Below are 20,089 nucleotides of genomic sequence, written 5' to 3'. Positions count from 1 at the left end.
CTATTTCAATGAAAAACACTTTAAACCAGAATCTAATAGGTGTAATTGCGGAAAACTTGCTGGCAAAAACTTTCTAAGAAAAACATTAAACCTTTACAATCTACCTTTTTCAGTTTCAATACCCATATTAATTTTCTAATATTAAACTTTAGACAAAAACTGGTATTGGTTATATCCAGAAAACAAAACTCTTCACATTTCATGTTTTAAAAAATAAACAAATCTAAACCTCCAAGCAGAAGGTTCAAATCTCTTTTTTAGTTATATTTTTTCACGCCGTATCTTGTTATAAGAACTATACAACTTTACTTAAGCTTAGAAGTTAAACTAACTGCTGGCCGCGCTCTGTAACTTAACGTCGACTACAACTACTTGGTTCTTGGTATCCTTGAGTCGCCACCAGCGACCCAGGCGGTGCTCCTGGCCGGCGGCCACATACAACTTGGTGCCATCGGCATTGAAGGTCAGTCCGTTGATGAAACCGGCGATGGGTATGCTCTGGATCAGGTTCATCTTGCGCGCATTGGGATTAGTCTGCCAGAGACGCACGCAACCATCACAGGAGCCTGAAAGCGTTACAGGGTTGAGATTAACTACAATTAGCATGATGAAATAAGAGTGATAGCCCACCTGTTGCCACTAAATCCGTGTTGACCACAACAGCAATAGCAGTTATCCAGTTTGCCACGCCATTGTCTCCCAATCCGTGCGCCAATTGTGTCGTGCAAATGGGCTTCTTCTTCAAGGCGCTCCACAAGCCAATAGCACTGTGAAGACAAAGTTATTTCTTTACTTCACTGGATTTATTAAATGGCTTCTCGCTTACCCATCCATTCCACCGGATACAAAGTGCTCATCGTTGATGTATTTGACGCACTCAATGCTTTCTTTGTGCCCGTTGTAGATAAGCTGCGACTCCTCCGTGATCTTCCAGATGCGCAAGGAACAATCCGATCCGCCGGCGGTAATGGCACGCTCTCGACTGAGGGCATCTATGCTGGTCACTGCCGTTTGGTGACCGAATCTAAAGGAGAAAGGCGGGTAAGGGGTGCATCTATTCAAGAGTACTTTCAGTTTACTACTCACAAACTCTCCACATAAGCCATCTCATCAAGGGACCAAATTTTTACCGACCGATCTTTGGCCGCCGAGTATAAATCATGTGTTCCCTTGCGGAAAACCAGACCTGCCACACTGTCTCGGTGACCTTTTAGAGTCTTCAGATGCTTCATCGTCTGTGGACACCAGATTTGGATGTTGGGACCGCCCTCGGCCAGGGCCAGAAACTTCATATCCGAGGACAGGCAGATGGCGATGACGTGAGAGCGCCTCTTTTTGCCCGTTTCGGGTTCCTCGCGATGCGACAGGACATCGGATTTGTCCAGCACTTTCCCCGTTTCCGTGCACCATTTGAGCAGGAATTGCGATTTGGCTCCGGTGTAGAGGAATTTACCATCCGGACTCAGTGCCAGGGCGCAGATGGGCGTGTGGTGCAGCTTGTGCTTAAGGATGCGGCTCGAGTCGCAGGTTTTAAGGCTGCCAGCGATGTTCCGGCGAAGTTTGCCCACGCTGTCCAGGTATTCCGTTTGCAGGCGCTGCTCCACGCTCTGGGCCAGCTCCCGATCCTCGGCGCGATCCGCCTCCTGCCGCTCGATCTCGGAGAGATACTGCTTGGCCAGACGGAGGCGCTTGTCCTGTGGCGTCTCCTCCTCGCCTTCGTCGGAGGAAAAGGCGAGCGTGTTGCCCTCGCCGCCCAGATCACTGTTGTACTCCTCATCCTCGCTGGCGATCTCCTCGTCGTCCTCCTTTGGACGCCGCTGCTTCTTTGGCAGTGGTGCTCCTCCGGCTGCAGGCCCGGATTTTCCCGCTTTTCCGCCTTTTTTGAGGGGCTTTCCCTTTGTTGTTGCTGCGGGAATCTTTGAGAAGCGTTACAGGTGCTGCCTCCGTTTTCCCGGTGGTTTTCACTTACCTTGCGCTTTTTGGTGCCCTTGGCACCTGGTTTGAGGAAGAAGGAAGACGACATGTCGGAAAAAAGCTAGTTCAGCGGGTTTAATTCAATATTTACGATAAAAAACTTAATTTAAACGAGGGAACGTGCCCACGTGCATACAACCAAGCGCGAGGCCAATTTTAGTGCATTTCTATCAAGTCAGCTGTTTTGCCACTGCTTACCAGCTAGCTGATTGAAAATAAAACTCTCAACCAATATGGCAACCCTCAAAGGAGCGCCAATTTTTCAAATTTGTACAGCACTACAAAACTTAACTAAACTATCTTACAAACATAACTATAGCCCCTACCTCCCTCCCAACAATTAAAAAATGTTGACCTTTTTATTTAATATATCCCTTTATTAAGAATTCATTAGTTATATATTTCGGTTATAAATCAACTAACAACTAAAAAGCATAAAAGAATGGATTAAATATCTGCGGTTGGATTCATATTTCGTTGTTTATTTTCTCAATTCGGCATAAAAAATACGCAATATTACACATTGTTGGGCTTGATGTGGTCAAAATGTTCAAAGAAATGTGGTTAGTTCGCTAGTGTTATAAAGTTATCACAAATTATGTATACTCTGTTTTTATTCTGAAAGTGTTTTTTATTAAATTTTGCCAGTATTGTTTTCGTTAATAAATTATTTTGGACGAGTGTGTATGCGCCGTATTTTGGGGGGAAATATCGGGTACCTACGGATCACGAGGCGACGATCTCCGGGGGAGAACGTCTCGCTGGCTATCTAAAACTAAGTAACGTGTAAAAGTAATCGTAGTAAAAATTAAATAGGAATAATCATGGCCTGGTCAGGGGTCACGATTTACATGATCGAGCACAGGCCTGACGTTTCGATGCCGTTGTGCACCTTCTTCGTCCGCTTGAGCGTGGCGTTGCGCAGCGCCGGCTTCAACTCGACGACGGGTTCCGGATCCGGCTCCACGGCTGCAGGCGGCGGTGTGGGTGATTTCCGGCTGGCCGTCTCCGCCGGAAGCGAGGCAGCTGCAGAGGATGAGGCGGTGGAACTTGCGCTCCGTCCGCCATTGTTGCTGCTGCTGCTGCTTCCGCCGTAGCTGCTGCCAATCACCGAGATCGAGCTGATTGCGTTGGAGGACGTGGTGCTGGTCGCAATCTTCGGCACGAACGTGTTGCCGCCGCACAGCACTGGAATGGTGGAAATGGTTTGAATGGCGTTCACCTGCTGCTGCGTGGCCTCTCCGCCTCCGGATGCACCGCCACCGCCAGCTGCTGCTGCTCCTCCTGATCCACCGATGACGCTGATGGCCGAGACTTGCGTGTCCGTCGTCGTTGCGTTGGAGGCACTATTATGACTATTACTACTCGTATTCTTAGTGATATTTATCTTTATTTTATTAACTATGCTAGCCAAAGGTAACGCCGGACCCACTGCGCTCAGGTTATGCGTGGACTCCTGCTTCTCTCCGTTCAGTTCCGCCTCCGTATCGGCGGCGGCGGCATCTGCCTGCTGCTCCACCTCGTCCGCGTCGTTGGCGGGCAAGGAGAGCGAGGTCACCGATGCGGGCCGCTCAATGGTGGCCGGCGAGGCCGACGAGCCGATGGTATGTGTTTGAGTTTCTGCTAGGATGCCAGACGATTGAGCAACTTGATCATTTACTGAGGGCAGACGGAGGATATTTGAGAACTTACCGCTGCTGTGTATGGAGATCTCGTCGTCGGGCAGCGGCAGCAGGGAGACCACCGTGCCCACGTCCTCGAAGCCATCGTCCTCGTCGTCCTCATACTCGTCCTTGGGCTCTTCCTTGATCTTCACGTTGAGCAGCGCCTCCCTGGTGGCCTCATCCATCTCCTTCTCCACATAGGTGTCCAGATCGGTAAAGGGAATGTTTGGCTCTTGGATTTCCACATCCGACTCGTTGGCCGATTCGCTTTGGGGCTGTTCACCAAGCTTCTCTTTCTCCGCTTCCTTTGTCTCGGAGGAACTGGACTCTGGCTTGTCCTGGGACTCGTTGCCCATGTCCGCTCGTGTCACGTTGCCCGGGACATATTCGTCCTCGTCGTCGTCGTCGACGATCTCCGTGACACTGGGCTCCTCATTGGGCAGCACGATGACATCGTCGTCATCGTCATCTACAATTGGCTGCGGTGGTTTGGCTGTACCTATTGAACAAATGATTATTACCGGACCGTTTGCATTTATTAATGTTAAACCCACCTTCATCATCATCGTCGTCTTCCACTTTAATCAGCGTATCCATGGCATTATCATCGGTGTTATTCATGTCCACATCCTTGTCGGATTTCACCTCCGCCGGGGGATTCAACGAGGCCTTGAAGTCCTCGTAGCACAGTGGATGGTAGATCTTGTCCTCCACACGGATGGCGCATCGCAGATGCCACTCCTCGAGCTCTTCGTTGTAGAACTGCTCGAATTTCTCGTGGCACATATCGCAGCAGTGATCCACATCATCAGTTCCAGCGGCGCACGTTGGCACCGGTGAATCCAGCGACCGTTGCTGAGAGAGTTCCTCGAAGGCCTCAATACCGCCAGGCTGTCCCTGCGCCTCAAGGAAGTTCTTTTCTCGCTCCTCCACATCTTCGATTTCCTCGTATTGCCGCCAATCATTGAGATCGTAAAACCATCGCCGGGAGGTTACCTTCCTAGTGGAATCCCGCTCCCTCCTGTTCTGGCGGAAGTGCCAATCCAAGTGTTGGCTGTACTTTATGGTTTGCTCTGGTGGGAAGCGTACTCCACAGCTGCTGCACTGCATTCCCAGGTAAAGCGTGGCTACGACCGCCGCTTGGCGAGTCTTGATGGTCTCTGGCTTGCGGAGATCAATGCGTTTGATGGGCTCCAAGGGGGGACCAGCAGGCGCTGGAGCAGGAGCAGCTGCTGCAGGTGCAGGTGAGGCTTCGCTGGACTTCGTAGCTGCTTCTTTGGGTGCTGAATCTACAGCTGGCTTAGCCGGCGCAGCAGCAGCACCACCAATTATTCCAGAGGAAACAAGCTTTTGAAACAAGTCATTAATGTTCAAGCTTTCCAGCGCAGCGGCGGCTGCTGGCAGCGAAATAGGAGGAATGGCAGCAACAGGAGCCGGTTTGGGTTGCTCCACCACGGGCGGTGGCTTCACAATCATTGGAGGCGGCTTGGGTGGCTCTGCCGGAGCTTCAGTCTTAATGTACACCATATCCGCCACATGGGTTTTGCCCGCTATGACTCCCTTGGGCAACGTGCCAAACCGAATGAAGCAGCTGCGACCGCCATTTAGAGTCATGCCCTTCGGAAGGCCACCGTATTCGATCTTCTGCAGCTGCCCATCGAGCAAAGCGTATAGAAAACTGTCCACAAATTGCAGCGAATGTTGCTCCGCTCCCAGCTGGAAGGTCTGTTGTCTGGCGTCCAGGAAGAGCGGCACAATAGTGTGCGCATCCACAATCATATTGATCTTGCCTACAACAAGATCCCGTCGCACTCGACCAATGTCCACGTTGGGCGGTGGACCCTCTGCCTTGATGACATGCATTTTGTTTCCAATGGGCAGCGACACGGGGGGACCACCAAAGTAGATCTCGTACCAGTGCTCGTCAATGTAGAGTTCGCGGGACGGGAAGCCGAAGCGGATGCGGTGCAGCTGGCCATCCAACTGGAATGGCTTGTAGTCGTCGTTGAAGCAAAGCGGTAGTGGTTCATTGTGATCTATTAGGATGACCCGCTGACCCTGCTGGAAACCAATTTCATGCGGTTGATCGCCATCCATGAAGATGATGGCTACCTGGTTGTAGAAGCGAATCTCCTTGGATCCTCCGTCGATCGTTATGCTGCGCACCACATCTGCCATGGGGTTGTCAAGGGAATTGATTGCCTTGGTCATGGTCACGGGCGGCACGGGTGGCATACCAATCATCGATGGCGGTTGCGGTGGCGGGGGAACTGCAGACTGGGCCATCACCATGGCCGGTGGCTGTTGCCAAGGCATGCCACGGAATGCAGCCTGGGGCTGAACGGGCATTTGGATCCCGCCCCTCTTATTGATGTTATTATTATTATTGTTGACATTGGGTGGTAATTGCCAAGCGCTGCGCTGGGCAGCAGTCGGATCCACTTGATCACCCCACTTGCTGGGCTTGCGACGCTTTACATCCCTCTTGGATTTATCCCTTTTGATTGGGGCTTTCTCAGGGGCGGGCGTCGGCTGATCCTCGTAGCGGGGTGAACCATCGCTACGCGGTGAGCCAGAGGAATGATTTTCGTTGCCCTTCAGCTTGGGAATGCGCTTGCGTAGCACTGCATCCCTGGCCGCATTGCGCTCGAGATCATCGTCTCGTCGTCGGGCATCCTTCAACTTGCTGTTCTCATTAATGGCCACCACTTTTTGCACTAGATCCTTGTACTGCTCCTGATTCATGCTGTGATTCTCGTACATCTCTTGGGCCTGGCTGAGAATCGTGCGCATCTTCTCGTCGTGCGCTTCCTGGGAATCGTCGTTGACTTTCAGCTCGGCGAGCTGCTTAAGGCGCTGTGAGACGGCCTGATCCTTTCCCTTATCTAAAGGGTGTCAAAAAAATAATACGATTAGGTTATGCTAGCTGATATTATTATTAAATCATATTGTTTAACTTCAGTAAATAAAACAACTATATTTGGTTTAATCCTTTATAGTTACTTACCAGACTTACTCTGCTTATTTTGGATTCTAGCTGAATTTGCCAATTTGGCACGCAGTTCTTCCAACGTGGCCTTTTTTGGAGGCGAAGCAGACTTCTTTGTCGGCTGAGGGTGAAAATAAAATTATAAAAAATAAAAAAAAACACTTATAAATTAATCTTACCTTGCTGACATCGCAGTTATCCATGGAGTCGTCTTCCACAACGATTACTCCTGGCTTCACAGCTGGAATCTCGCGACGCAAGTCCACATCTTCACTGCCAAAGAGACTAAGAAAGCCATCTATATGAGAAACTATCCCCTGAGGACTCTAGCCATCACTTACGCATCCAGTTTGGTTGACTTGCTGCGCTTCTGCTGCGGCGGTTGCTCCTCGTCGCCGATCTCAGGCGGCAGGTCGTCGGCGGGACGCTTCTCGGCGACACCAGAGCCACCTTGCACCTGGAGCAACTTGTTGATCGACTGCTGCAGGGCGTCGGATACAATACCCTGCGAGGGAAGGGACGAGGGACTGGGCGACGGCTGCCTGACTAGAGATGATGATGATGCTGCTGTGGCTGCTGAAGTCGTGGAATTGGGGTTAAGCAGTGATGCTGTTGATAGATTCGCTGTAGATTTTTCTAATTTATTAAACTGTTTTTGTATTTTGAACGACACTTTTGCGGGCAATTTGGAAGTGGACGCGGTTGGCGGGGAGGCGTTGGATGCGCCACTAGCTACTATTATTGTGCTGCTGATGTTGCCACTATTTGATTCCTTCGGGTCGAGGCCTTCCGATGAGTCGAATGTTGGCGGAGGCGGCGTCTTTGGCCGCCTCAAGTCAATGTCCATACTCGATACATCTATAATCGGCGGACTTGGAGGAGCTGGAGGAGGGCCTGGTTCGAGTATTTGAAATGTAGCTAGAAAATTGATTTTGCTTGTGGGCACACAATGTTTTTTTTCTTACGGCAGAGGATTTGGTAATCAGTAATCAGATAAAAGCAAAAGAACAACGAAAAGGGGAAGAAATAAGGGCAGAAAGTGCTAAGCAAACCAAATCGGGGAACTAGGTGGCGAAATCATAAGGGGAACAAGGCCAACAAACACCAGGCACAACAATCGGGCTAGAGAAATGTACATGAGAACTAATGCATAAATCATAATTTAAGAAATCCGCGGGCTCCGTTGGGGAACCAATGCGAAATCAGAGTTAGACTATAAGAAATCAAATAAAATGGTTATATTATTAAAGACTATAAAAAAGGGGAATAAAAGTGCCGTTCTACAAATACAAAATAATATAGATACATTTACGGATACAGATAGCTGGCTCGTATTTACATGGAAGCCAACTACAAAGTACGCTTAAAATAAAACTAAACTTAATCTGGTTCTAGAGTTTCCAAAGATTTGGATTTAAGTTTAAAAATGTTGGTTCACTTAGGGTTCACACACGGTTGTTAACAAGACAAAATTAAAACTGCAGTCTTTATTTTATTTAAGTCGTTCTTCATCTAATCAGTGTTTATCAATAATCGGTTTAAGGTACAAGAAATACTTCACAGTTTAATTATTATGGCTTAGTTTTGGTTCGCTTTTAATTTGACATTCACAAAACGAAAATCAACTTTAAGTTACACCAAAGGCGGCACCTGGCTACATTTTGCATTAATTAAAACAACTTGGAATGCAAAAGGTTTTTCATCACATTTTATTTACACTTTGATTTAGAATTTTAAAGGTTTTATGAATTCTTTAACGCACTCTTAAGTATTTATAAAAAAAATATGGCATAAATATTCGATTAATGGTTGGAGGTTAGTTGCCCTAAACGAAACAAATTCCCCCTTCCCAACAAATATGGGCCAGAAAACAACGAAGTACGTGCAAAATCCAGACGTTGACGAATTTTTTTTATAAACAATTTATGTTAATAGTGTTAATCAGTAATAGACTGATGGGAGCAGAAGATTTGAAAAAAGCACCTCGGATTGCAGTTCAGCAGGAACTTATTTAAGGCAATCGAGTATTATAAAATTATAAGCGATATATTGTTGTGAACATCACATTTGGTATCACAGTTTTACGTATCACAGACTTCGGTAATAGCAGCGCAGAAGTTTTCCACTTGTCAACCACGCACGGTCCCAAAACACCGCCCTCCCACCTGCCTAAGCCATCGGGTGCCGCCATTGTGGTTCATCATTTCTGAATTTTCAACTAAGCTGTCTGTAGGTCTAGGTTCCGAGTCGAAGACGACTTGGCTGGTCGCTAACAAGTGTGAGATTAGAATTAAAAGTTGTTTCTTACGTTTCTCTAAATCATTTGGTGCTTTAGATGCTGCTGCTGGAGGTAGAGATGTCGCCTTGGGCTCTGGTGACTTGCTGCGCAGGTCAACGTCCATGAAGAGTGGAGATCGACTGCGCGATCGCCCTGAAGATGCCTTGCCTCGCGACGAAGATGAGGACGAAGATTTGTGGGAAGCGCTGCGCTTTGACTTGGAGGGCGAGCTACTCGGAGAGCTGCTCTTGCGCTTCGATGATCCCGATGGAGAGCCATTCCGCACATAGCGTTCCGACTGCTCCTTAGATGAGTGCTTGCCGGATCGCTTTGCCGGCGATTGGTTAGTGGAGCTGCTGTTGCCGCCCTTGTGTCGCACATCAGAGCCCGATGAGGACGAGGAGGCTGTGGAGCTCTTGGACTCGCTGCGCTTGCGGCTCGACAAGCTGCTGTGATGGGAGTTTCCACTCTTTCCCGAGCGACTACTGCTGTTGCGCACAGGCGATTTGCTGCGCGATCGACTAGATTTTTGTGAGGAGGAGCTGGACTTGGCCTCCAGGCGGGGGTCGTTGCGTGCGGGAGCTGCCTGCGGCTGCATTTGACGGGCTAGTCGCGGATCTCGCGGGCGTACAGAGTTCAACATCGCCGGATTGACTGGATTTACCTTTGGCTTGTTGGCAAATTGCTGAAAGTCCATTAAAGCATTAGACTTTGTACAAATTTCACCTCTCATTTTCTAATTTACCTGCGGTGCCACTGGCATATTGGGCATTGCTCCAGGAGCCCGTTGATTACGCATTGCAAGGCCGGGATCCATGATGGGCGGACGAATAGCAGCTGCTGGCGGGGCAGGCATGATCATCGGAGCCCCAGTTATCGCGTCAGTGGCCTGGTTTAGCTGACGCTCCTGCTCCTCTAAATGCTTTTTGGTTTGCTCTAGCTCAAGCTCTAGTTTACGCTTCTTGAGCTCCAACAGTTCGCGAGTCTTGGCCTGCAGTATCTCCTCCATGTCGCTGGGCAGTGTGGGGTTGACGGGCATCACAGGAACCATACCCTAAACGAAGGATATATTAATCCATTGACGGGTTTTTAATGTTTCTTGATTCCGCTTACCGGTTTCAGAAAGTCAGGGTTCACATGAATGGCCGGATTGACGTGAATTTTTTTAGCTGGCTGTTTGGCGGTGATGGGCCAGTTGTTATCCAGCTGCTTCACCTTCACATCTAGGGCGTACATCTTGGAGGGCGGGAAGACCTCGTTCCAGGTCTGTCGCAGAGCATACATGCGCTCCCTCACCTTTTCCAAGAGCTGCGACTGTGAGTGCTGAACCTGCGGAAGAGAAATAAGAAAAAAAAGCCATGAAAGAGTAAGCCATGTGGTGTGATTATAGCCACTTACCGACTCAAAGGCGTGCAGGAATATGTTGACTATGCATTGCCCAAACAATTGGACGTAGCTGCTTTTCACATTCTTTACTATCGAATCAATTAAATATAGTATGGGCAATTTAAATTCGGGCGCCACCTGTTTAAAGTTTGGTAAAATAGGTAAGAAATAAAGAACAATAAGTGTCTACGGAACGTCGCTAGCACAGATTCAGACAAAGGGGCAGAGGACTAAGGGTCAGCTGAGCTGATCTGAATAGACAGGCAGGCAGACAACACAACAGCAGGGTCAGCGATCATCCAACGAAGTTGTCCTCCTCCAGCGGCTGCTGGGTTTTTTTATATCCTGCGGCAAGGCGACCGAACTCAAGCAAATGTCTACCGAAGAGGAATATTTTGCAAAATATGGGTCCTGACATGGGAAACTACGTATATTTTGGGTCTCCAAACATTAAGCTTATATGTGTTTGCGTAGATGTTAACAGGTTTGTTCCCTTTTCGGAGTGAATGTAAATGGAAATTCCACCATGAATATGTGGTAAACAAAAAAAATTTACAGGGTTTACTACTTATAAGACTTATGGCTTTTAATTTCAGTTTAGCTGCAGGTTTTTACTTTTACCAAAACTTGCTTTTCTCTTTTGGTAATACAAAAATTGCTGCACATCAATTTTCTGATTGATTGTAAGCAGTCAATGTTTTTGTATAAAATAAAAGACAACTTGGTGACAATTGTTTAAGTATTTTCTCTTTTTATTTGATTTTTCAGTTTTCTTTAAGTTTGTTTGTTATTCCTTAGCTTTAAACTCTGGTATCCAAAGTAGAAAGAAATAAGAAACGAGGAGCAGGTTAAACTTTTTTACCTTACCTTTTGTAGAGGATCGAAATCAGTCACGTCTTAAAACCCAAGTTATTTGATAAATATTAAGATTATTAAGAACCTATCTAGCACTTGTGCCCGAGTGTTTGCAGGAAAACCCAAAGAAGATATGAGAAAAGCATTGAAACTATGGGATAGGGCCTTCGTTGGTTTTGCCTGCAAATAAACGGCAGTCGTATAAAAAATAAACTACACATTCTATCACAATTTCGACATGGAAAATCACTTTTTGTGTCGACCTTCTGTTCGCTGTGTGTAAGCTGGAGTGTCTTGGTTTTTAAGTAAATACGCTTTTGTTTTGTTAACCTGGCTGATGTAATATTCCACCACTTTGACGATGATGTGGGCGTAGTTTATGTTCTCCTCGGCGAGCATGGTGAGCATATTGATGAGCGGCTTGCTATTGCAGTTGAGGTCCTGCAGGCTGGACAGGTATTCCTCGCCTATCCTCCGCTCATCGTCGCGGTAGCTCTGAAATAGCTGATCCATTGTGAACTCCGACTCCAAGCTCTTGATCCTGCTGTTGATCAAGTTTTTGGGTTTGAAGTAGTCGCAGTTGCTAGGTTTTGGCTGGAAGGAAAAATATTAAGCTTGTTAAATGACTTGAAAAACTTTGCTAACTTTATTGAGTTTATTATATAAAGAAATGGATGGATAATATCCTTGTTTTTTCAAGATGAAATGGATATAATATAGTTTTCTTTGACCCCCTAGGGGGATGTCACAGAAATCTCTTTTGGTGACATTTAGGAGAAACATGTATTGAAGCTGTGAAACCTGTACTAGAAACATTTATTAAAGGTTTTGTTTTAGGGGAAAGGTATATATAATTAGAAAGGTATACTGTTAAAAGTAACCCTCTATTGAACCTTTATATGCCAAGTGAAATGCATAAAAATATTATCGTTGTGTTTACTTGCACTATTTACTTGTTGAGAAGGGTTAGTGAACATTTTGAAGCATAAAATTATATCTTTGGGAACGGCACTGACTTTATAATCCACTTCTGAAAAACTAATTTCTTTTCAAAGTTAATGATAAGACCATTAACCTTTGATCCATATGTTGGTTATTTTTAAGTGTTTTATGTAAAAACTATTTAGAGGGTTAAGGCTAACGGTAAAAGGCTGGGGTAATCCCCGATAACTGACTATGCATATAATCTACCGCAGAAGTAAACAATCACGCGCGTCCACAAACAACAAGCCACTTTGTTATATACATACACAGGCACGATGGCAACGAAAATTCAATATGGCGACCATGAGGTATATTTTTCGCATGTGTGGCTTGCCAAATAAAATAACCAAAAAGGAGCATGTCTGGGCACTTCTGACTTTGTTTTAACCATAAATGCAATACGTTTATGTTTTTAATTAGACTTTCTTGTTTTTTGCCCTATTTAACAGCTTTTTAGCCTCAGACAAAGCCACGTTTATGATACCAACACATGCACACGCGAATTTTCAGTTCGATTTGAAAGCACTTTCTACGCCGCAAGAACATTCGAAAACATACCTTTTTATGCTAATACATTTGTACAATCACTGCCAGACACTTTTGCGAAGAAAAAATTTCATAAAAGCACTGTTAATATATAAAAATTAGCGTTTGAAAACTCTCACGTAACAACTGCGATGTATTTTTCATGAGCTACTCGACTAAGTGTGGCCGTAGTAAGGATTAGGGGTGGAATGGCTTCGATAGTCGCCATATTCGATAAGTCCGATGTTTTTCGAAACAACATTCGATTTTAATTTTAAAACGTCTTGGGTACTTCCACTTGTTGCGTTACTATGGGTACTTCCCTAAATTGTTTAACTACTCAGTTCTTCAAAATTCAACAGAAATTTAATCAATTGTACCTGTTGAATTTTATAAGCAAAACATGTAAAACTGTATGATTAGCTTAAAATGGCTTCAACACCTGTTCAGGGAATACCCTTACTATTTTTATTTTTTAGCACAACAAATTTATTTACCTATAGTACATAAATCTTTTTGTTATTACTGATAGTGAGTGATAAACGTAATAGTTATAGTACAACAGATAAATATGTAAGTAAAATATTTGTTTCTATACTTTTTATTGGATGCGAAAAACTGTTACATACTTTTCAACGAATGCAATGCCTTTAATTTTACAAGTAATGGGAATTCAAAAGGGTTATTAAAAGTACTTTGTAAACTGGGGGTCCCTAGCCAGGGACCCGTTACCACCGAAATCTCTTGTCGCCCAATTCCTTATCTTCAAATAGTTCTGCCCAAGACAAAAAATACGTGTATACAGAATCCAAAACTAATTTGTATTTCATGGGGTTTTGTCTGGAATCGTAAGCTACATTGTATTTTATCTTATCGTTCTTTCTGGTCCCATGTCCACCTGTTGCTTTTTAGGAGCCCACGATGATGTTGTTAATGGGGATGTGTATCAGTTTTACAAAGAAACCGATGAAGCCCATTATGCAGAAGCCCACGGCGGTGGCGATGGCAATTTTTTGGAACTCCTTACGGTCGGGCTTTGTGCAGCGCTTCACCAGACGAATGGAGTCCTTGGCGAAGGCGCGTCCAGGCTCGGCGAATTTAACGACTTTGTCCATTGTGAATTAACGGGTATTCAACTGAAAATTTTCACCTAACTTGACTGATATCAGTTTGCTGCCGTGTTGATTCTTATAGTTTAAGTGTTACCAGATCCATGAGTCAAAACTTACAAAAAATGGATAGCAGTAGAAAGGGGTGTTTAAAATTCAGTATTGATAAATTATCTATTATTTTGAATAACCAATGTATTTCTTTATTTTTTGATTAATTTTTAAGTAACTAAAATTTATTTTAAATTTTTTTATGGCCCATAATATAAAATTACTAATTAATGTTTCTCTACTTTTCTGCAAACGGTCACACCACCAAGAGCACCAAAAAATTGCAATAAATATGTGATATTTTTGCCAATCAAAAATGGAGGAATCACCTTACCTGCACAGCCCCTACCAGGTGTCCATCATAGCCACCGACCTGCACCACGAGGACACCATAATCCAAGCAGCCCAGGCCCTGGACTGTCTACACAAAACCATAAACTCCATTTTCGAGCGAATCGATGCCCGCTTGGCGAGAAATGGTTCAAAGGTTGAGGACATAAACAATCGTGTGAAGCGCGCCCAGGCGAAAATCGATGCGCTCGTTGGCTCCAAGCGGGCCATCCAGATTTTTGCACCCGCCCGCTTTCCGGCCAGCGACGTCCTGGCCCCGCTCCCAGCCACCTTTCCACAGGTGGTATCGAATCCGCTGATGGAGGAGCAGGATGAGCAGCAGTCGCAGCGCCAATACAGCAGCCACAGCAACACGGACCAGAAGCAGGAGGATGCCGACATCTTCTTCCATGTGCGTGGCGAACGGGAGCACGAGTCGCCGCTGGTCGTCGAACGGAAGATAACCAACCGCACTGCAGGCCTGGGAGCCCTTCCCTTAGCCGGAATTCGTTCTGTGCCCTCCCTGATGCGCTTTAACACCAATGAGTTTGCCTATGGCGAGGATCTGAATGCCTGGAAGCGCTCTTTACCGCCGCAAGGTGCCCGCCGAGTAGCCAGTCAGTGTTCAAGGCCCACCGCCGAGAAGCTGTTGGCTCCGGCTCCTCACTCGCTGGCCCATGGCACCACCAAACTGGCTACGCCAGCCGGGGATCTGCGCTACAATCCTGCTGCCCTAGCTGCTCCCGCTATCGATGTTCCGATGGATCTTCCCGATCTGCCGGGTATAGCCAATGATCTGCAGTATGAGCCTGTGGAGGAGCAGACACCCATTGCCCCTTCCCAGCAGTTCGGTGACCTGCCAGAGCTCCCAGATTTGGGTCTGGAGGAGCAAGAGATCACAGTGCAAGCCATCGCGGCACAGACGCACATTCCAGGACCGACGAGAAAGACGGGTCTGGGACAGTGTCCATCGCCAGTCACGACGGCTCCGCCTCCTCCACCGCCACCACCGCCGCCACCACCTCCCCCGCCAGAGCAGTCGAAGAGGATTCCATCGCCGCCACCTTTCCCCACCAACGGAGCTGTGAAGCCACTGTCTCCCTCACCATCAACACCTCTCAAAATGCCCCCACCGCCTCCACCCACTGAAGATCCGCGATCTGAGCTAATGGCCGCCATAAGAAATGCCGGCGGAGTCCACGGCGGACGTCTTCGGTCGCAGGCGGCCGCTCCGCTCGATGTGGTGGACAACACACGCTCCAAGGCGGGAGCCGCTGCCACTGGTGACCTAATGGCGGACCTGCACAATAAGCTGATGCTTCGAAGGAAGGGAATCTCTGGAAACCAGAATCCCGGGGAGGCCACGGCTGGCAATCCCCTGATGCAGCAGCTGTCTCGGGTGATTCCACCACCGGTGCAGCCCCGAAAGGGATCTCAGTCCAGTGACGATGCGCGCTCCGAGGATGATGAAGACGGGTGGAACTAGTGGATGCAGCAATAACCGGATTTCTCCTTGTTTATGTAGCTTTAGCACCGGTTAAGTGCCTTGGCTGGCTTTAAGCAGTAGCTGCTCTAGCTTAAATTATACCAATCTCTAGAACGAATTCCAAATTCTGTGCCCGAGCGAGCATGCCAAATTATATAGATAAAATTTAACAAGTTGAATAAAAGAAACAAATAAATTATTTGGGTTTCTTTTAGTTACATATTAATAACAGCACCACATTTGGCAAAAGTTCAAAAAACAACTAATCTTATTTATATTTAAATAATTAATTGGTTGGCAGTCACTTTGAGTGGCAAGTTGCGTGCTTTCTTCCCGGGCAAAATGTGTACAATAAGTAAGTACTATTGGCTATACGAACATAGGCCCTGGTCTTAGATATGTGATTTCATTGTGTTTATATGTAGTTTCATCGATTTTTATGTTATTATTATATTTCTAAATGCATATGCATTCAAGTTTTTCTCAAGCTCACATTTATTTATTGGTGGCTCATATTGATCGCTGTCAGGTTTACAGATTAGAGGTTATTTTATAATAATGTTGTTTTTATTCAATATACCGGCGCCGCTTCTGGGGCGTATTATTGTATAATGTGTGTTACAACTTTATCAAAAGCAAGTGTCAGCTGTCAAAAGGCGATTACCCCGTCAGCCAAGCATTTCCACTATCTACTTCTACTGACTATACTTCTCTACCTCAACTAATGGACCAGAGCGGCACTCTCCTCGTAAAGACGATCGTTTACAATCTCCAGGTGAATACCACCTTCGGCCTGCAGCACAAAACCCTTGGGATCGAAACTCATCTTCTTCATGGTAGCCTCACAAGTCCTAACCGAGTGATTCTTTAGCAGGCTGACGAGTCCTAGTTTGGCTTGGAGAAGACCAATTCTACTGCCGATGCAGTTGTGGGGTCCGGATCCGAAGGGCTGATAAGCCATGGCCACGATGGACTTGCGGTTCTCGGGAGAGAAGCGCTCCGGATCGAACTGGCTGGGATTTGTCCAGTACTGGGGGAGGGGGAAGGGAAGAGTTAATATGATAAACATGATAATGCAAAAGAATACCTTTGGGTCGTGTTGCAGGGCATAGACTGGTATAAAGACAGGGGTTCCGTTCTCATAGGAATAGTCGTAGAACGGCTTCAGACTTAGATCCGGCTCCCCCTTCACACTCTCGTACTCACGGTCCAGGAACGGCAGTACCGGGTACATGCGCAGCACCTCATCCACCACCATGGCCAAGTACTCCAGGGATTGGATCTTCTCGTAGGGCAATGTGCCACCGCCCTCCAGCAGAGCTTCGTTGATCTCCTGCCGCAAACGTTGCTGCATCTCCGGATGCTTGGCCAACTCATACAGAGCAAAGGACATGGTCGAGGAGGAGGTCTCGAATCCGGCATTGAAGAATACTCCCGCTTGAGCCACTAGAAAGTCCTGGTTCTTGGCATAGTGCGGCTTCGAGGGCTCCGCCGCCGCCTCCTTGCGCAGACCCACCAAAACATCAATCAGATCATTGCGCAGCAGGCCCGTTCGCTCCCTTTCCTGCATCACATGGCCAATGGTTGTCCGCATGAACTGAGCAAAGTCCGGAGTGAAGAACTGGATGCGCAGCAGTGACACCAGCTTGGGCAGAAAGAAGGCCACGAAAAAGTCCTTGGCTCGGGATATGGTAAAGGTGAACAACTTGCGTCCGTAGTTCCGGAACTCGGCATTGGGGTTCTGCAGGCTATTCGCACGGATCCCGAAGGCGATGGTGGCAATGCTGTCCGTGGAGAACTGGGCGCAGATCTCCTTGATCTCGGTAATGTATTTGCCAGAGCACTTCTCTCCATGTCTCTTCAGGGCGTCTTCCAGATCTTTGCCAATCTGTGTGGCAAAATATTATTTTATTTCAAATTAGAAAGTTGGGTCATTTATTACCTCTTGCATCAGGGTATACATCTGCTTAACCTTTCCACTGGTGAAAACTGGAGTGAGCTTCGTACGGATGTCCTTCCAATGGGCATCCCTCACGAAGAACAGATTATTGTAGCCCAAAGGATCGCGATGGGGATCACAGCGGGCGTAACGGTTGTGGAACCGGTTAAAGTCCTTAATCAGAACCGATTTGACCAGCTCTATATCGCGAATAATCAAGCCAGGCTTGTTAAGGCAATATATTCCGACTACAGCCTCGTCCTTGACCCGTGGGTCATTGTAGATCTCCGAGAGGTGCATGCCAAAGGAGTTCTCCAGCTTGAAGACCACCTTTGTGTTTCCTATTATCGGTGTGGGCGGGATATATGGTATCCCCTTGCGCTCCCAATGGCTGTGGTTTCGCTGGAACCACATGTACACCGCCACCAGGACAGCGACCACCAGGAAAAGGACTTCCGTCAGCGCCATCTTACAGCTAACGACGCAATGAGATCTTGCACTCTGTAATCAGTCCTCGGTTTGTTATTCAAATTGTCTGGGTCAGTGCTCCTTACTCTAATCTCTATTACAAACAAGAGGCTTATATATACCCTTAAGTGTTTTGGTTTACTTACTTACGTATAATTTAGCTTAATTAAAAACAGACTCTTCAGGTTTTGTAATAAAATAACAAAACCTTATCGTCCAGATTTTGATAAGAAAATGTGCAAGCAAAGTCATTAAGAGTTAGAGTTTATCTCGCTCTGGAATTTTTGCACATCTTTATTTAGATTTTTTAACAAACATTTGTTGGGACCGAACATTTAAATTATTCTGTTTCTATATCATCAAAAATTCAGGATATAATGCAAAACAATGTGTGTTCGGGCTAGCACTGAAGTATTTAATGCTTTACTTTTTAAAATACCAAGTAGTTGATGTTTATAGGTACGGAATTTTTCTAATATTTTTCAGGATATTAAAAAATTTGTATTTCTCAATATTAACATGCTTTGTTTTAAGGCATGCCATTCCTAAGTTGAAACACTCACTGTTTTTTATTGAGCACTAGATGTGTTGACTATAGGGCACTTAGTTTGCACCTGGCCGGTTTGGCAACTAGTTTTTCATCAGTTTCCTTGAAACGTGTCCTTCTAATTTTTCAGCTCCCGAACTCACAACCGACAATTAAAGCTGCCCGCATTGCACTCGAAGCGATTTCAGACTGTGCTCGCATTTTTATACATCTCAAATGTTCTGAGATAGCGCTTTGAAGTGCGAATACAAATTCACCTGCGTGGTGAAAAACAAGCTGTAAGTTATGAAAAACAAACAAATCGTGTGAAACGATAAGCTAAAGCAAAACAAACCGGGGTTGCTTTAATTATAAGTCTTTATATTCATCATTAAACGGAGGCAAATTAAGAGTAGGCATTCTATACCATACATTTTGGTGCGCAAACAAAATTAGGAAGTTGAAAAAAAATAATATTTGTAACGTATTTTAATCTTCTTTTTCGACCCTCATATATATATATTACGTAAACAGTATCAAACGTGTTGCATGCCTATCATTAAATAACGATTACGCAGAACCGGCTTTCCATGTCAAACTTTTGAAGCGTGTTTCAATGTAAAAATCGTTGCATCAGTAATGAGAAATGAATGGGTGACAGGACAGCATGAAACTAATCTATAAGATAGTTGCGTTCATAACTCGGTACCTTAAGGTACGGTTTCCTTCAAAGAGAATAAAACTCTTTAATAAGGTTTTGAATTTAACAAAGCGCCAAAGCGCATCTTTTACCAACACTGTTCTGTTATGGTTGTTGTATTTTTCGCCTTGTAATTTATGTAACCAGTTAAATAAAATTAACTATATAAATTAACTACTTAAATCAATCGAATACCCCTGTTAAATGTTAACAACAGCACTGTTGTGATTGCGTATTATCAGTGCTGTAAAATGTCCACACTAGAACCACATTTCGGCTAAAGTTGAAACAACAACAAAATAGTTTAAATAATTAGTTAAAGTTCTCAATATCCGTATTTTCTATCACCTTTGAGGACCAGGATTGCTTTACAAGGAATCCGGGAGAAACCACGTATAATGACAAGTCCGTCGCGGGATATTAACGATCTATTCGACGACATTGTCCTGACCGAGGAAAAGGAAGCGCGATTGGGATACGAAGAGGGATTGAAAGACGGCCAGGAGCAGGGCAACGAGGAGGGCTACAAATTGGGTTACGCCCAGGGAGTCTCCCTTGGCGAGGAGCTAGGCAAGATCCTGGGTCAGGTGGTGGCCCAGCAGCAACTGAAGCACACGGACAAGGTGCGTCGCAGTCTGGAACAGCTGCGCTCGCTCATCGAGGAGTTTCCCCGCACCAACGATCCGCAGGCGGATATCGTGGGAGCTGTGCAAGACATTCGGTCCTCCCACCGTCGTCTTCGCGCCTTACTGGGATCCAAGAAAACACCTGGAGCAGCACCCTCAGAACCACCTGCTGTCGAACACAAGGACTACAGTTTCTAGC

The 20,089-nt window shown here is 46.1% G+C and overlaps 6 protein-coding genes across 12 annotated transcripts; 2 read left to right on the top strand and 4 right to left on the bottom strand.

Annotated features, from left to right (window-relative positions):
• Window positions 1-197: 197 nt before the first annotated feature.
• Window positions 198-2,138, bottom strand: LOC108022160 (U3 small nucleolar RNA-interacting protein 2). Its single transcript, XM_017091002.3, has 5 exons — window positions 1,970-2,138; window positions 1,087-1,916; window positions 827-1,024; window positions 631-767; window positions 198-566 (listed from the first exon to the last, which is right to left on the bottom strand). The coding sequence occupies exons 1-5, from the start codon at window positions 2,021-2,023 to the stop codon at window positions 328-330; spliced, it is 1,458 nt and encodes a 485-aa protein (XP_016946491.1). The 5' UTR covers window positions 2,024-2,138; the 3' UTR covers window positions 198-327.
• A 191-nt stretch (window positions 2,139-2,329) lies between these two features.
• LOC108022581 (pre-mRNA cleavage complex 2 protein Pcf11) lies at window positions 2,330-12,851 on the bottom strand. 7 transcript variants are annotated; one of them, XM_050887099.1, is made up of 12 exons: window positions 12,689-12,851; window positions 11,477-11,740; window positions 10,304-10,429; window positions 10,019-10,234; window positions 9,651-9,959; window positions 8,936-9,590; window positions 6,969-7,545; window positions 6,807-6,912; window positions 6,646-6,748; window positions 4,193-6,523; window positions 3,667-4,137; window positions 2,330-3,594 (listed from the first exon to the last, which is right to left on the bottom strand). In XM_050887099.1, exons 2-12 carry the CDS (start codon window positions 11,657-11,659, stop codon window positions 2,822-2,824), a joined length of 5,850 nt encoding a protein of 1,949 aa, XP_050743056.1. In that variant the 5' UTR covers window positions 11,660-11,740; window positions 12,689-12,851; the 3' UTR covers window positions 2,330-2,821. The 7 variants fall into 7 exon arrangements, with proteins under 7 accessions (XP_050743056.1, XP_016947089.1, XP_050743057.1 ...); XM_017091600.3 differs by having other exon boundaries at window positions 6,969-7,521; XM_050887100.1 differs by having other exon boundaries at window positions 2,330-3,597; window positions 6,969-7,251.
• Window positions 12,852-13,455: 604 nt separating this feature from the next.
• On the bottom strand, window positions 13,456-13,866 carry LOC108022256 (protein transport protein Sec61 gamma-2 subunit). The gene has a single exon (XM_017091115.2). The coding sequence runs from the start codon at window positions 13,768-13,770 to the stop codon at window positions 13,564-13,566; it is 207 nt and encodes a 68-aa protein (XP_016946604.1). The 5' UTR covers window positions 13,771-13,866; the 3' UTR covers window positions 13,456-13,563.
• A 187-nt stretch (window positions 13,867-14,053) lies between these two features.
• Window positions 14,054-15,830, top strand: LOC108023089 (WASH complex subunit 1). Its single transcript, XM_017092346.3, has one exon. It carries the CDS (start codon window positions 14,132-14,134, stop codon window positions 15,629-15,631), a length of 1,500 nt encoding a protein of 499 aa, XP_016947835.1. The 5' UTR covers window positions 14,054-14,131; the 3' UTR covers window positions 15,632-15,830.
• Window positions 15,824-18,779, bottom strand: LOC108023004 (cytochrome P450 6g1). Its single transcript, XM_017092235.3, has 4 exons — window positions 18,602-18,779; window positions 17,574-18,071; window positions 16,719-17,519; window positions 15,824-16,661 (listed from the first exon to the last, which is right to left on the bottom strand). Exons 2-4 carry the CDS (start codon window positions 18,036-18,038, stop codon window positions 16,353-16,355), a joined length of 1,575 nt encoding a protein of 524 aa, XP_016947724.2. The 5' UTR covers window positions 18,039-18,071; window positions 18,602-18,779; the 3' UTR covers window positions 15,824-16,352.
• Window positions 18,780-19,505: 726 nt separating this feature from the next.
• LOC108023029 (protein LTO1 homolog) lies at window positions 19,506-20,088 on the top strand. Its single transcript, XM_017092269.3, has one exon. It carries the CDS (start codon window positions 19,663-19,665, stop codon window positions 20,086-20,088), a length of 426 nt encoding a protein of 141 aa, XP_016947758.1. The 5' UTR covers window positions 19,506-19,662.
• Window position 20,089: the final 1 nt, after the last annotated feature.

The sequence above is a fragment of the Drosophila biarmipes genome, chromosome 2R (genome assembly GCF_025231255.1).
Source record: "Drosophila biarmipes strain raj3 chromosome 2R, RU_DBia_V1.1, whole genome shotgun sequence".
Lineage (NCBI taxonomy): Eukaryota > Metazoa > Arthropoda > Insecta > Diptera > Drosophilidae > Drosophila > Drosophila biarmipes.
Note: the sequence above shows the minus strand (reverse complement) of the source record. Positions and strands in the feature narration are given on the sequence as shown.